General features: G+C 37.5%; 1 protein-coding gene and 1 pseudogene across 1 annotated transcript; one reads left to right on the top strand and one right to left on the bottom strand.

Annotated features, from left to right (window-relative positions):
- On the top strand, positions 4644–5558 carry OR6C375P (olfactory receptor family 6 subfamily C member 375, pseudogene; annotated as a pseudogene).
- Positions 12241–13256, bottom strand: OR6C7F (olfactory receptor family 6 subfamily C member 7F). The gene has a single exon (XM_002687491.4). The coding sequence runs from the start codon at positions 13183–13185 to the stop codon at positions 12241–12243; it is 945 nt and encodes a 314-aa protein (XP_002687537.1). The 5' UTR covers positions 13186–13256.
- Between the last annotated feature and the right edge of the window lie 1913 nt (positions 13257–15169).

The raw sequence follows: 15169 nt of genomic DNA, 5'->3' as shown, positions 1-15169 counted from the left end.
GTGAGTCTGAGTGAACTCCGGGAGTTGGTGATGGACAGGGAGGCCTGGGGTCCTGTGATTCACAGGGTCGCAAAGAGTCAGACATGAAAGAGCGACTGATCTGACCTAATATGTATATATATACACACACACACACAAACACACACACATATACATGTACATGTATATATACATATTTCAACAAATTGAATACAGTGGTCTTTATTAGTGAATAAAATGATTCAATTTTGGGTTATATCTTATTACTCGATAGTTGAAATATATAACAAAGATGCTTTCAGAAGAAAATAAAAATAGGTATCATTTATTGCATTATTCATTATATATTGACTCTTTTTAAAATTTCTTCTTGGTCCTTCTTAAACCTTTCTAGCATCTTCTCGACCCTTGTCTCCAGGCTACATATTTGTAAATCCAATTTGTTTTCAAGATTTTGAATCATTTTCACTATCATTATTTGGAATTCTTTATCAGGTAGATTCCCTATCTCTTCCTCTTTGTTTTGGTTTGGTGGGCATTTATCCTGTTCCTTTATCTGCTGGGTATTTCTCTGCCTTTTCACCTTGTTTATATTGCTGTGTTTAGGATGGCCTTTCTGTATTCTAGCAGTTTGTGGTTCTTCTTTTTTGTGGAGGTTCCTTGCTGTGGATGGGGTGGATGGGTAGCTTGTCAAGGTTTTCTCATTAGGGAAGCTTGTGTCAGTGTTCTGGTGGGTGAATCTCTATTTCTTCTTTCTGGAGGGCAATGATATGTCCAGTAATAAGTTTTGAGATGTCAATGGGTTTGAAGTGACTTTGGTTAGCCTGTATATTGAGGCTCAGGGTTATGTTCCTGTGTTGCTGGAGAATTTGCATGGTATGTTTTGCTCTGGAGCTAGTTGGCCCTTGGGTGGTGCTTGGTTTCAGTGTAGTATGGAGGCATTTGACGAGCTTCTATCGATGAATGTTCCCTGGAGTCAGGAGTTCTCTGGTGTTCTCAGGATTTGGACTTAAGCCTCCTGCCTCTAGTTTTCAGTCTTATTCTTACAGTAGCCTCAAGACTTCTCCATCTATACAGCATCAATGATAAAAATTCTAGGTTAATGATGAAAAGTTTCTCCACAGTGAGGGACACCCAGAGAGGTACACAGAGTTACATGGAGAAGAGAAGAGGGAAGAGGGAGATAGAGATGATCAGGAGGAGGAGAGGGGGAATCAAAAGGTGAGAGAGCATGCTAGCCAGTAATCACTTCCCTATATGCTCTCCACAGTCTGGATCCCTCAGAGATGTTCACGGCGTTACACAGAGAAGTGATGAGGGAGGAAGGAGACAGAGGTGGCCAGGAAGATAAAAGGGGGGAATCAAAAGGAGAGAGGCAGATCCAGCCAGTAATCAGTTCCCTGTGTTATCCACAGCCCAGAACACACAAAGAGATTCACCAAGTTGGGTAGAGAAGAAAATGGGGAGGGGGGAGATAGAGGCAACCTGGTGGAGAAAAAGGAGATTCAAAAGGGGGATACAGCAATCAGGCCAGTGATCTTGCTCCCAAGTAAAAATTGATACTGAAGATTGGGTTCTTAAAGGTACAAAGTTAATAACAAGTACCAAAAACCAAAGATGAAAAATCTTGAGTAGAGGTTAGCTTCTCAAAAAGGGAGGAGGATTCAGGATGGGGAACACATGTATACCAGTGGTGGATTCATTTTGATATTTGGCAAAACAAATACAATATTGTAAAGTTTAAAAATAAAATAAAATTTAAAAAAAATTGAAAGCATTTCCCCTAAAGTCAAGAACAAGACAAGGGTGCCCACTCTCACCACTACTATTAAACATAGTTTTTGAAGTTTTGGCCATAGCAATCAGAGCAGAAAAAGAAATAAAAGGAATCCAAATTGGAAAAGAAGTAAAACTCTCACTGTTTGTAGATGACATGATCCTCTACGTAGAAAACCCTAAAGACTCCACCAGAATATTACTAGAGCTAATCAATGAATATAGCAAAGTTGCAGGATATAAAATTAACACACAGAAATCCCCTGCATTCCTATACACTAACAATGAGAAAGCATAAAGAGAAATTAAGGAAACAATTCCATTCACCATTGCAATGGAAAGAATAAAATACTTAGGAATATATCTACCTAAAGAAACTAAAGACCTATATATAGAAAAGTATAAAACACTGGTGAAAGAAATCAAAGGGGACACTAATAGATGCAGAAATATACCATGTTCATGGATAGGAAGAATCAATGTACTGAAAAAGAGCATACTACTAAAAGTAATCTATAGATTCATTGCAATCCCTATCAAGCTACCAACGGTATTCTTCACAGAGCTAGAACAAATAATGTCACAATTTGTATGGAAATACAAAAAACCTCGAATAGCCAAAGCAATCTTGAGAAAGAAGAATGGAACTGGAGGAATCAACCTGCCTGACTTCAGGCTCTACTACAAAGCCATAGTCATCAAGAGAGTATGGTACTGGCACAAAGACAGAAATATAGATCAATGGAACAAAATAGAAATCCTAGAGATAAACCCATGCACCTATGGACACCTTATCTTTGACAAAGGCAAGAATATACAATGGAGAGAAATGCAAATCAAAACCACTATGAGGTACCATTTCACACCAGTCAGAATGGCTGCGATCCAAAAGTCTACAAGCAATAAATGTTGGAGAGGGTGTGGAGAAAAGGGAACCCTCTTACACTGTTGGTGGGAATGCAAACTAGTACAGCCACTATGGAGAACAGTGTGGAGATTCCTTAAAAAACTGGAAATAAAACTGCCTTATGACCCACCAATCCCACTGCTGGGCATATACACTGAGGAAACCAGAATTGAAAGAGACACGTGTACCCCAATGTTCATTGCAGCACTGTTTATAATAGCCAGGACATGGAAACAACCTAGATGTCCATCAGCAGATGAATGGATAAGAAAGCTGTGGTACATATACACAGTGGAGTATTACTCAGCCATTAAAAATAATACATTTGAATCGGTTCTAATGAAGCAGATGAAACTGGAGCCGATTATAGAGAGCCAAGTAAGCCAGAAAGAAAAACACCAATACAGTGTACTAATGCATATATATGGAATTTAGAAAGATGGTAACAATAACCCTGTATATGAGACAGCAAAAATGTATAGAATAGTCTTGTGAACTCTGTAGGAGAGGGAGAGGGTGGGATGATTGGGAGAATGGCATTGAAACATGTATAATATCATATATGAAACAAGTCGCCAGTCCAGGTTCGATGCACGATACTGGATGCTTGAGGCTGGTGTACTGGGATGACCCAGAGGGATGGTACGGGGAGGGAGGAGGGTTCAGGATGTGGAACACGTGTATACCTGTGCCAGATTCATGTTGATATATGGCAAAACCAATCCAATATTGTAAAGTTAAAAAAAAAAAAGAAAAAAAAAACAATAAACAAAAACAGATTTTGGACATCTTAAAAAAAATAAAAAATCTATCAAAGAACAAAAAAAGAATTATACTATTATACTGACCAAAGAGAGATTTTACTAAGTAAATATCAATGTAGAAAAAAGGAAAATATAAAAATGCAACATAGGACAGAAAGCAGAATATACACACACATATAGAGAGAATAATATTTAGATGGCAGAGATTTTGAAGAAAAAAATGTTCTCTGAAAGATAATGTTTTATGTTTGATGTTAAATATTCATACAATTTAGTTTCCTTAGCCAATGACACAGATCCAGTCTATGAAAAATCCACTCTGCCTCTTCTGTACTCTGGAGTCTCTACACAAGTTTCCCAGCTTTTGGTACCAGGGATCAGTTTAGTAGATGACAACTTTTCCAAGGACCTGGGTGGAGGTGGTTATAGGATGTTTCAAGCTCATTTTGTGTATTGTGCACTTTATTTCTATTATTATTATTATATCTTTGTCACATCAAATCATCAGACATTAGATTTCAGAGTTCAGACCCTGGCTCCAATACTCTAGATGGTCACAATAGTGAATCCATTAGGTGTGATTCAGATAAGGAGTCAGAAGTTAGGAAGGTGGATGTGAGTCAGAGTGAGAACTTAGAAATCTTTCATATTGTGAAAGATTTAAGTCCAATGACTCATTTTGGAGACAGACCCATTTGAGTGACCTTTTCCCTGACATATTTGGTTTTTCTAAATTAACTAGAAAAATAATAACATAAGAAATCTGATAAAAGATTAGGAAATAATGCAATCTAACTGAATTTGAAGAAAAGATGAGGAATTTCCCATTGGGAAAGAAATATTTTAGGAAATTATTTAAAAGATCAACAGATAGCATTTCCATTCCAGTATTTCAAATACATAGAAAAGCCTAGGTTAATAAACCTGATCTTCGCATTTAGAGTATGTGATTTCGATAAAAATTTTAAGTATATTTTTAACCCCATTTCAATCAGTGAAATAGTTATTTTAAAAGAAATGTTCTATGAAAAATATGCCCTGGCATATAGTAAAAAAAAAAAAAATTAAAGATAAGTTTTTTCAAAGATTTCCCAAGTTAAATTAGTATGGCATAGTCCTTCCAGAAATAAATTCCAGTGCTATCTGTGAATAGTTTCCTTTTCTTTAAGTCTCTTTGCGTTTTACCACTGAAGGATACTCAAAAGAAGAAGAAAAGGAGAATCTACATAGAAATAAAAGAGTTTATCCTTCTGGGACTGTCAGATCCACAACTTCACGTTGTGAGCTGTGTCTTTCTACTCACCATCTACATGCTCAGCATCACTGGAAACCTGACCATTAATCACCCTAACCCTGCTGGATGCCCACCTACAGACCCTCATGTATTTCTTCCTCAGAAATTTCTCCATATTAGAGGTGTCATCCACAACTGTCACTATACCCAAGTTCCTTATCACCATTATTAGAGGAGATAAAACTTTTCTTTTACTGATTGTATGACTCATTTTTCTTTTTTCTTTTTCATTCTCTTGGGAGTCATTGAGTTTTGCCTACTGGCTACTAAGTCTTCTGACCATTACATTTCCATCTGCAAATAGCTGCATTACATGAACATCATGAATCACAGAGACTGCACACTACTTGTCTTGGCTTCTTGGCTGGCTTCATCCTTAATCATTTTTTCATCACTCATGCTGTTCAGACAACTTGATTATGCCATTGATCATTTTAATTGTGATTATTTCACACATTTCTTGTTTAGACACCAAACTGCTAGAGATGATGGGCTTTCCCACTGCTGTGTTTACCCTAATGTTCACCTTGGTATTAATAATTCTGTCTTATCCATATATCATCAGAACAATTTTGAGGATCTCTTCCACCACTCAGAGGACAAGGGGCTTTTCCACGTGTTCTTCCCACAAATTGTCATCTCCATCTCTTATGGCAGCTACATTTTCATGTACATGAAACCATCAGTAAAGGACAGGGTGTCTTTGAGCAAGAGAGTGGCTGTGCTAACCACCTCAGTAATCCCCAGGCTGAACCCCTTTATTTACACCCTAAGGAATCTGAAAGTCAAGTGAGCCTTCATGGACGTGGCCAGGAAGACTGTACTCTTCTCAAGGAAATGAAAAATTAAAAGCCTTGTTTTATAAATTAGAGGCATAACAATGAGCAATCAAATAAAAACCAGGGCTTTCAAAGTCTATTGATTTTCACATAGTCTTCCTGGAAGTATTTTCCAGTGCTCATACTTCTATTGACAGCATCTTACCAAATATGAGTACAGTTGTGCAGTAGTTTGAACATTCTTTGGCATTGCCTTTCTTTGGGATTGGAATGAAAACTGACATATCTAGTGCAACATTTTAACAGCATCATCTTTTAGGAATTGAAAGAATTCCACTGGATTTCCATCACCTCCACTAGTTTTGTTCATAGTGATGCTTCCTAAGGCTAACCTGACTTCAGACTCCAGCATGTCTGGCTCTAGCTGAGTGATCACATCATCATGGTTATCTGGGTGATTAAGATCTTTTTTGTATAGTTCTTCTGTGTATTCTAGCCAGCTCTTCTTAATATCTTCTGCTTCTATTAGGTCCATACCATTTATGTACTTTATTGTTACCATCTTTGCATGATATGTTCCTTTGGCATCTCTAATTTTATTGATGAGATGTCTAGTCTTTCCCATTCTATGGTTTTCCTCAATTTCCTTGCATTGTTCACTGAGGAAGGCTTTCTTACCTCTGCTTGCTATTCTTGGGAACTTTGCATTCAAATGGACATATGTTTCCTTTTCTCCTTTGCCTTTTGCTTCTCTACTTTTCTCAGCTATTCGTAAGACCTCCTCAGACAACCATTTTGCCTTTTTGCATTTCTTTTCCTTGAGGATGGTCTTGGTCACTGCTTCCCGTAGAATGTCACGAACCTCCATCCATAGTTCTTCAGGCACTTTATCAGATCTATTACCTTGAATCTATTTGTCACTTCCACTGAATAATCATAAAGGATTTGATTTCTATGAGGTCACACAGAGTCGGACACGACTGAAGTGACTTTGCAGTAGCAGCAGCATACCTGAATGGTCTAGTGATTTTCCCTACTTTCTTCAGTTTAAGTCTGAATTTGGCAGTAAGGAACTCATGATCCAAGCCATAGTCAGCTCCCAGGCTTGTTTTTGCTGACTGCATAGAGCTTCCCCATCTTCAGCTGCAAAGAATATAATTAATTTGATTTCAGTATTGACCATCTGGATATGTCCATGTGTAGAGTCTTCTCTTGTGTTGTTGGAAGAGGGTGTTTGCTATGAGCAGTGTGTTGTCTTGGCAAAACTCGATTAGTCTTTGCCCTGCTTCATTCTGTATTCCAAATCTGCCTATTATTCCAGGTATTTCTTGACTTTCTACTTTTGCATTCCAGTCCCCTATGATGAAAAGGACATCTTTTTGGGGTGTCAGTTCTAGAAGGTCTTGTAGGTCTTCATAGAGCCGTTCAACTTCAGCTTCTTCAGCATTACTGGTTGGGGCATAGACTTGGATTACTGTGATATTGAATGGTTTGCCTTGCAAACAAACAGAGTTCATTCTGTCATTTTTGAGATTGCACCCAAGTACTGCCTTTCAGACTCCTTTGTTGACTATGAGGGCTGATCCATTTCTTCTACTTCTTACCCACAGTAGTAGATATAAAAGTCCTCTGAGTTAAATTCTCCCATTCCAGTCCATTTTAGTCCCCTGATTCTAAAATGTTGACTTTCACTCTTGCCATCTCCTATTTGACCACTTCTGATTTACCTTTTAATGGGGTTGCAAAGAGTCAGACACGACTGAGAGACTGAACTAAACTGATTTACCTTAATTCATGGACCTAACATTCCAGGTTCCTATGCAATATTATTCTTTACAGCATCAGACTTTACTTACATCACCAGTCACATCCAAACTGGGCATTGTTTTCACTTTTGTTCCATCTCTTCATTCTTTTTGGAGTTATTTCTCCACTCTTGTGCAGTAGCCTATTGGGCACCTACCAACCAGGGGAGTTCATCTTTTGGTGTCATATTTTTTTGCATTTTCATATTGTTCCTGGGATTCTCAAGGCAAGAGTACTGAAGTGGTTTCCATTCCCTTCTCCAGTGGACCACGTTTTGTCAGAACTCTCCACCATGAAGAATGTCCAAACTACCACACAATTGCACTTATCTCACACTCTAGCAAAGTAATGGTCAAATTCTCCAAGTGAGGCTTCAACGGTACATTAACCGAGAACTTCCAGATGTTACAACTGGATTTAGAAAAGGTGAAGGAATGAGGGATCAAATTGCCAACATCTGTTGGGCCATAGAAAATTCAACAAAGTTCCAGAAAAACATCTACTTCTCCTTTATTGACTATGCCAAAGCCTTTGACTGTGTGGTTCACAACAAACTGTGGAAAATTCTTAAAGAGATGAGAATACCAGATCACCTTACCTACATCCTGAGAAATCTGTATGCCATTCCAGAAGCAGCAGTTAGAACTGGACATAGAACAACGGACTGGTACCAAATTGAGAAAGGAGTATGCTAAGGCTGTATATTGTCACCCTGCTCATTTAACTTATATGCAGCGTACATCATGCAAAATACCAGGCAGGATGAAGCACAAGCTGGAATCAAGATTGCTGAAATATCAATAACCTAGATAAGCAGATGTCACAATCCTTTGGGCAGAAAGTGAAGAGGAACTAAAGAGCCACTTGATGAAAGTGAAAGAAGAGAGTGAAAAAGCTGGCTTGAACCTCAGCATTAAAAAAAAACTAAGATCATGGCATCTAGTTCCATCACTTCATGGCATATACATGGGGAAACAGTGGAAACAGTGACAAACTTTAATTTCTTGGGCTCCAAAATCATTGCAGATGATGAGTGCAGGCATGATATTAAAAGACACTTGCATCTTGGAAGAAAAGCTATGACCAAACTAGACAGCATATTAAAAATCAGGCATTACTTTGTCAACACAGATGCATCTAGTTAAAGCTATGGTTTTTTTCATTAGTCATGTATGGATGTGAGAGTTGGACCACAAAGAATACTGAGTGCCAAAGAATTGATGCTCTTGAACTGTGGTATTGGACAAGACTCTTGAGAGTTTTTTGGGCTGCAAGGAGATCCACCAGTCAATCCCAAAGAAAATCAATCCTGAATATTCATTGGAAGGGCTAATGCTGAACCTGAAGCTCCAATTCTTTGGCCACTTGATGCAAGGAACTGATTAATTGGAAAAGACCCTGATGCTGAGAAAGAGTGAAGGCAGGAGGAGAAGGGGACAGCAGAGGATGAGATGGTTGGATGGCATCACTGACTCAATGTACATGAGTTTGAGCAAGCTCCAGGAGATGGTGATAGACCGGGAAGCCTGGAATGTTGCAGTCCATGGGGTCGCAAAGAGTTGAACATGAGTAAATGACTGAACTGAACTACCAAATATAGTATATACATTTTTTTGCCATTCAAATTCTCATCATTCTTTCATGTACTGCCCTTCCTTTGGGCTCATCATTCTACTCAACCTTGGAACTGACCTCATTTCCCTCTTTGAAATGTTTTTTTAATTCCATGTTTTCAAAATATTTCTTAGAAAATTAAGGACAGACAGAAAAAGGCAGAGCAGCAACACCTGAGAGAGACCTGTGTTTTGATTTTGACAGGAAACACTCTTTCTAGAAGTTCAGGAAATATTAAATCATGCTGAATACTATTTTTCAATGTTTTTTTAATTGTTGGATAATTGCTTTACAATGTTGTGTTGGTTTCTGCCATACGTTAACATGAGTCTATCATAAGTATACATATGTCCCCTTCTTTTTGAACTTCACTCCCACCTCCTACCCCAGCCCACATCTCTAGGTTGTCATAGAGGCCTGAGTTAAGCTCACTGTGCTGTACAACAACTTCTCATTGGCTATCTGTTTTACATATTTTAACGTATGAGTTTCAATGATAGTCTCTCAATTTGCCCCACCTTCTCCCAACCCCAACCCCACTCTGTTCCAGGTCTTTTCTCTATGTCTGTGTCTCTAATTGCTGCCCTGAAAGTAGGTTCATCGGTACCATTTTTCTAGATTCCATATATATGTGTTAATATACAATATTTGTTTTTCTCTTTCTGATTTACTTCACTCTATAACAGGCTCTAGGTTTATCTACCTCACTATATTTGATTCCAGTTTGTTCCCTTATGTGGATGCTTGGCTTGTTATGAACCAGTTTATAACCCAGCATATGGTTTGCATTTGTGCTCAGTCACGGCCAACTCTTTGTGATGCTATGGACTATAGCCTGACAGCCTTCTCTGTCCATGTGCTTACCACAGCTTCTTTATCCATTCATCTGTTGATGGACATCAAGGTTGCTCCCATGTCCTGGCTATTGTGAATAGTGCTGCAATGAACACTGGGGTACCTGTGTCTTTTAGAATTGTGATTTTCTGAATATATGCCCAGTAGTGAGATTGCTGGGTCATATGGAAGTCTTATTCCTATTTTTTAAAGAAACCACCATACTATTCTGCATAGTGGCTCTATAAATTCACATTCCCACCAACTGTGTAAGAGGATTCCCATTTCTTCACATCTTCTCCAGCATTTATTTGATGATGGCCATCTTGACCCATGTGAGGTTTAACCTCATTATAGTTTTGACAAGTGAAGTTGAGTATTTTTTTCATGTGTTTATTAGCCATCTTTATCTCTTCTTTGGAGAAATAGCCATCTATTTAGGTCTTCTGCCTATTGTGTCAATGACTTATTCTTTTGTTATTGAACTACATGAGTTGCTTGTATATTTTGGAGATTAATCCTTTGTCATTTGCTTCATTTGCAAATATTTTCTCCCATTCTGAGGGTTGTCTTTTCATCTTGCTTATGATTTCCTTTGCTGTGCAAAGGCTTTTAAGTTTAATTAGGTCCCACTTGTTTTTATTTCCAACATAAGGTGGTGGAGGTCTTTAATCCGTTTTGAGTTTATATTTGTGAATGGTGTTAGGAAGTGTTCTAATTTTATTCTTTTACACATAACTGTCCAGTTTTCCCTGCGCCACTTATCGAAGAGGCTGTATTTCCTCTGTGGCATATTCTTGCCTCCTTTTTCAAAGATAAGGTGCCCAAAGTGCTTGAGTTTATCTCTGGGCTTTCTATTTTGTTACATTGAGTCTTCCAATTCAAGAATTGGTATGTCTTTCCATCTGTTTATGTCATCTTTGACTTCTTTCATCAATGTCTTATAGTTTTCTTTATACAGCTCTTTTGTGCATTTATTCCTAGATATTTTATTGTTATTGTTGCCTTGGTGAATGGAGTTGATTATTTTCTCCTTCAGATTTTTGTTACTAGTGTATTGGAATTCAGTGGATTTCTGTGTATTGATTTTGTATGCTGCAACCTTACTAAATTAACTGATTAATCTAGTAATTTTCTGATAGTATTTTTAGGGTTGTCTTTGTATTATGTATCATGCTGTTGCCAATGAAAGTTTTACTTCTTTTCCAATCTGGATCCCTTTTCTTTCTTGTTCTTCTCTGTTGCCATTTAAAATTAACTCCAATTTTACCTTTTCATTATGGCTGTGAAATAAGAACATTCATATAAAACATTTCCTGAGGAAAAGATAAGGTAAAATTTTCTTCAAGAGAAAATCAATAACAGCTACCTCAGAAAGTTGTTTAAGAAAAGCTATGATGAACCTGACAGTGTATTAAAAACCAGAAACATCACTGCCAACAATGATCTGTATAGTCAAAGCTATGGGTTTTTCAGTAGTCATGTAGGGATGTGAGAGTTGGACAATAAAGAAGGCTGAGCACACAAGAACTGATGCTTTTAGATTGTACTGCTAGAGAATACTCTGGAGAGTCCTTTGGACTGTGAGATCAAACCAGTAAATCCTGCAGAGAATCAACTCTAAATATTAATTGGAAGGACTGATGCTGAAGCTGAAGGTCCAATAGTTTGGCCACCTGATGTGAAGAACACATTCACTGGAAAAGACCCTGATGCTGGGAAAAATTGTGAAATTTTCCAAGCATCTGGAAAGATGCTTGGAAAGCATCACTAGATCATGGACATGAGTTTGAGGAAACTCAGGGAACTAGTGAAGGACAGGGGAGCCTCGTGTGCTGCAGTCCATGTGAGCACAAAGAGTTGGATACGAATGAGTGACTGAAAATGAAATAAAGCTGTTCACAAGATTCAATGAGCCAATATGAAGAAAATAATTAGAATAGGCCTGGAATATAGTAATTGCTGAAAAAAATTAACTCTACCCTTCTCTTTCTTCTCTCTCCTCATTATTATAAAAGTATTATAATAATATAAAGAGTTCAAATATACTTTATTTTGTAAACTTTAAAAATATTTAAGTAGATATTTATATTTTATTTACAACCCTCTAGTGATTGTTATTGTTGCATTTCGTGAAAGTTCCAAATAGAATAAAAACTTCCTAATAATGTCATTTCTATTACGTGGTAAAATGAAAATTTCAGAAATCCGCATCAATTCTCACATTCTTTTCGTCAAGCTAAATGGCCTATAAAATTGCAACACCAATCTGTTTTCTTTACTTCATTCAGAATATTTGAATAAAAAATTTATAGAAAATTCTGAAGCAATATTCAACCTTATCCAGTTAATTAGGTTCAGTGTGGGGAATTTTTTTTTTAACATGGGAACAGATGAAAAGGACTCATACAACTGTACTGAAAGAGTTTTGGAAGATTATGAGTAATAGAAAGCATTTTTAAGAACTTTACTCTTTTAATGATATAATCACTTGCATTTCCTGGAGAAAAAGAGAACCTTTTGGATGGTATCCTTGAAGGCTTGTTTCACTTGCTGGTTTCTCAGTGAATATATAAATGGATTCATCATAGGAGGAACAGAAGCATTCAGAATAGATGCTCCTTTGTTCAAGGATGCCTTTTCCTTTGCTGATGGGTTGGCATACATGAATATACAGCTTCCATAAGAGATGAAAATGACAATCATGTGAGAGGAGCATGTAGAAAATGCCTTTTTTCTCTGACTGGCAGAAGGCAGCCTCAGAATTGTCTTGATGATGAACATGTAGGATAGAATTATTAATGCCAAAGTAAAAAGCAGAATCTCTAATGCAGAGTAAAAACCAATCACTTCAAGGAGCCATGTGTCTGAGCAAGATAGTTTCAAGAGGGGGAAATAGTCACAAGCAAAGTGATCAATGATATTAGAACCACAGTAATCTAACTGGAGAAAAAGAATAACAGGTGGGAAGATGTTTAAGAACCCTGCAAGCCAAGCACAAAAGACAAGTAATACACAGACTCTGTCGTTCATGATGGTTGTGTAATGCAGGGGTTTGCAGATGGCTACATAGCGATCATAAGACATGGCTGTTAGAAGATAAAACTCAGTGATACCCAAGAAAATGAAGAAAAACAGCTGAGCTGTACAATCATTGTATGAAATCGTTTTGTCCCTGGTGATAATTGTGCCCAGAAATCTAGGAATACCAACAGTTGTAAAGGAGATTTCTAATATAGAGAAGTTCCTGAGGAAAAAATACATAGGTGTCTGTAAATGGAAGTCCACCAAGGTGAGAATAATGATGGTCAAATTTCCAGTGACACTTAATATATATGTGATGATTAAAAAGAGAAAAGTCACAATCTGAAGCTCTGGGTCATCTGATAGCCCCAGAAGAATGAATTCTGTGGGTCTTGTGTGGTTTTTCATTGCTGATCCTTTCCCCCATTCAAAGAGAAAAATGGATGTGTCTCCTATAGGAAATAAATGATTAAAATACATTTGAGGATAGAATACAAATCTTTTAAAATATCCATCATGATGATAATAAATGAAATTTAAAATTCACCTACAGAGCTCTCTCCAATTTCCATTCAACTTTTCATTCTAGTAAGGAATATTATCTGAAGTTCAAAATCATTATTTCTTCTTCAAAAATACATTATCATAGACTATGGATAAAATAAAACTCTTATGATAACACTTAAATAGGGTTATCTTTTCTAATAATTTTTAATTGGTTCAAGGTTTCTTTAAAACATTTAGCTTCCTTTGTAAAAGGTACAGATATATTTTAATTGATTCTCCTCCTTTCCTCAGTATTATAAAAACCAGTATACTTCGCAGATAATCTAAATAGAGTTTGAAAGCATACAGACTTTATGTATGCCTACTTCCACATTTTATATTTTGCATAACTGAGGCCCACTTTGTTTAGGTGACTTTCACTAGTTTAAATGATTAGTGAACATAGTAAATCTGTGGGAAATTCTTAAAGAGATGGGAATACCAGACAATCTAACCTCTCTCCTGAGAAACCTATATGCAGGACAAGAAGCAGCAGTTAGGACTGGACATGGAACAATGGACTGTTTCAAATATGGGAATGGAGTACTTCAAGGCTGTATATTACCACACTGCGTGTTTGTGTGTGTGTGTGTTAGTTACTCAGTTGTGTCCGACTTTTTATAACCCCATGGACTGTTGCCACAGTCCATGTGGATCACAACAAACTGTGGAAAATTCTTATAGAGATGGGAATACCAGACCACCTGACCTGCTTCCTGAGAAATCTGTATGCAGGTCAGGAAGCAACAGTTAGAACTGTTCATGGAACAAAAGAATGGTTCTAAATCGGGGAAGAAGTACCTCAAGGCTGCATATTGTCACCCTGCTTATTTAACTTATATGCAGAGTACATCGTGCAAAATGCCAGGCTGGATGAAGCACAAGTTGGAATCAAGATTGCGGGCAGAAATATCAATAACCTCAGATATGCAGATGACACCACCCTTATGGCAGAAAGCAAAGAAGAACTAAAGAGCCTTTTGACAAAAGTGAAAGAGGCGGAGAGTGAAAAAGTTAGCTGAAAATGCAACATTCAGAAAACTAAGATCATGGCAACCAGTCCCATCACTTCATGGCAAATAGATGGGGAAACAGTGGAAACAATGACAGACTTTATTTTGGGGGGCTCTAAAATCAATGCAGATGGTGACTGTAGCCATGAAATTAAAAGATGATTGCTTCTTGGAAGAAAAGCTATGACCAACCTCGACAGCATTTTAAAAAGCAGAGACATTATTTTGCCAACAAAAGTCCATCTAGTCAAAGCTTTGGTTTTTCTAGTAGTCATTTGTGGATGTGAGAGTTGGACTATAAAGAAAGCTGAGCGTGGAAAAATTGATGCTTTTGAACTGTGGTGTTTGAGAAGACTCCTGAGAGCCCCTTGGACTGCAAGAAGATCAGGCCAGTCAATCCTAAATGAAATCAGTTCTGAATATTCATTGGAAGAGCTGCTTCACTGGAAAAGACCCTGATGCTGGGAAAGATTGAGGGCTGAGGTGAAGGGGATGAAAGAAGATGAGACGCCTTCATGGCATCATAGATTCAGTGGACGTGAGTTTGAGCAAACTCCAGGAAATAGTGAGAAGACTGGCATGCTGCAGTTCATGGGGTTGGAAAGAGTCAGACACAACTAACCACCTGAGCAACAACAACACAGCATAGTAATATCTCAATTTAGAATATAGGTAGATACCCATGGGAATATTTTTGTGGCACTCTATCCTAATTTACTTTCATAAATGTTTGGTTGATGCAATGCCTTAATTTCTTCCTTTTCTGATAAAAGACCGAAAGCACAAGAAAGTGTAACGTCCGCTACCAAATTAAATAATTGCTACATTCAGTT

The sequence above is a fragment of the Bos taurus genome, chromosome 5 (assembly GCF_002263795.3).
Source record: "Bos taurus isolate L1 Dominette 01449 registration number 42190680 breed Hereford chromosome 5, ARS-UCD2.0, whole genome shotgun sequence".
NCBI classification, from domain to species: Eukaryota; Metazoa; Chordata; class Mammalia; order Artiodactyla; family Bovidae; genus Bos; species Bos taurus.
The sequence above is the reverse complement of the archived record's forward strand: the minus strand, read 5'-3'. Positions and strand labels throughout refer to the sequence as shown.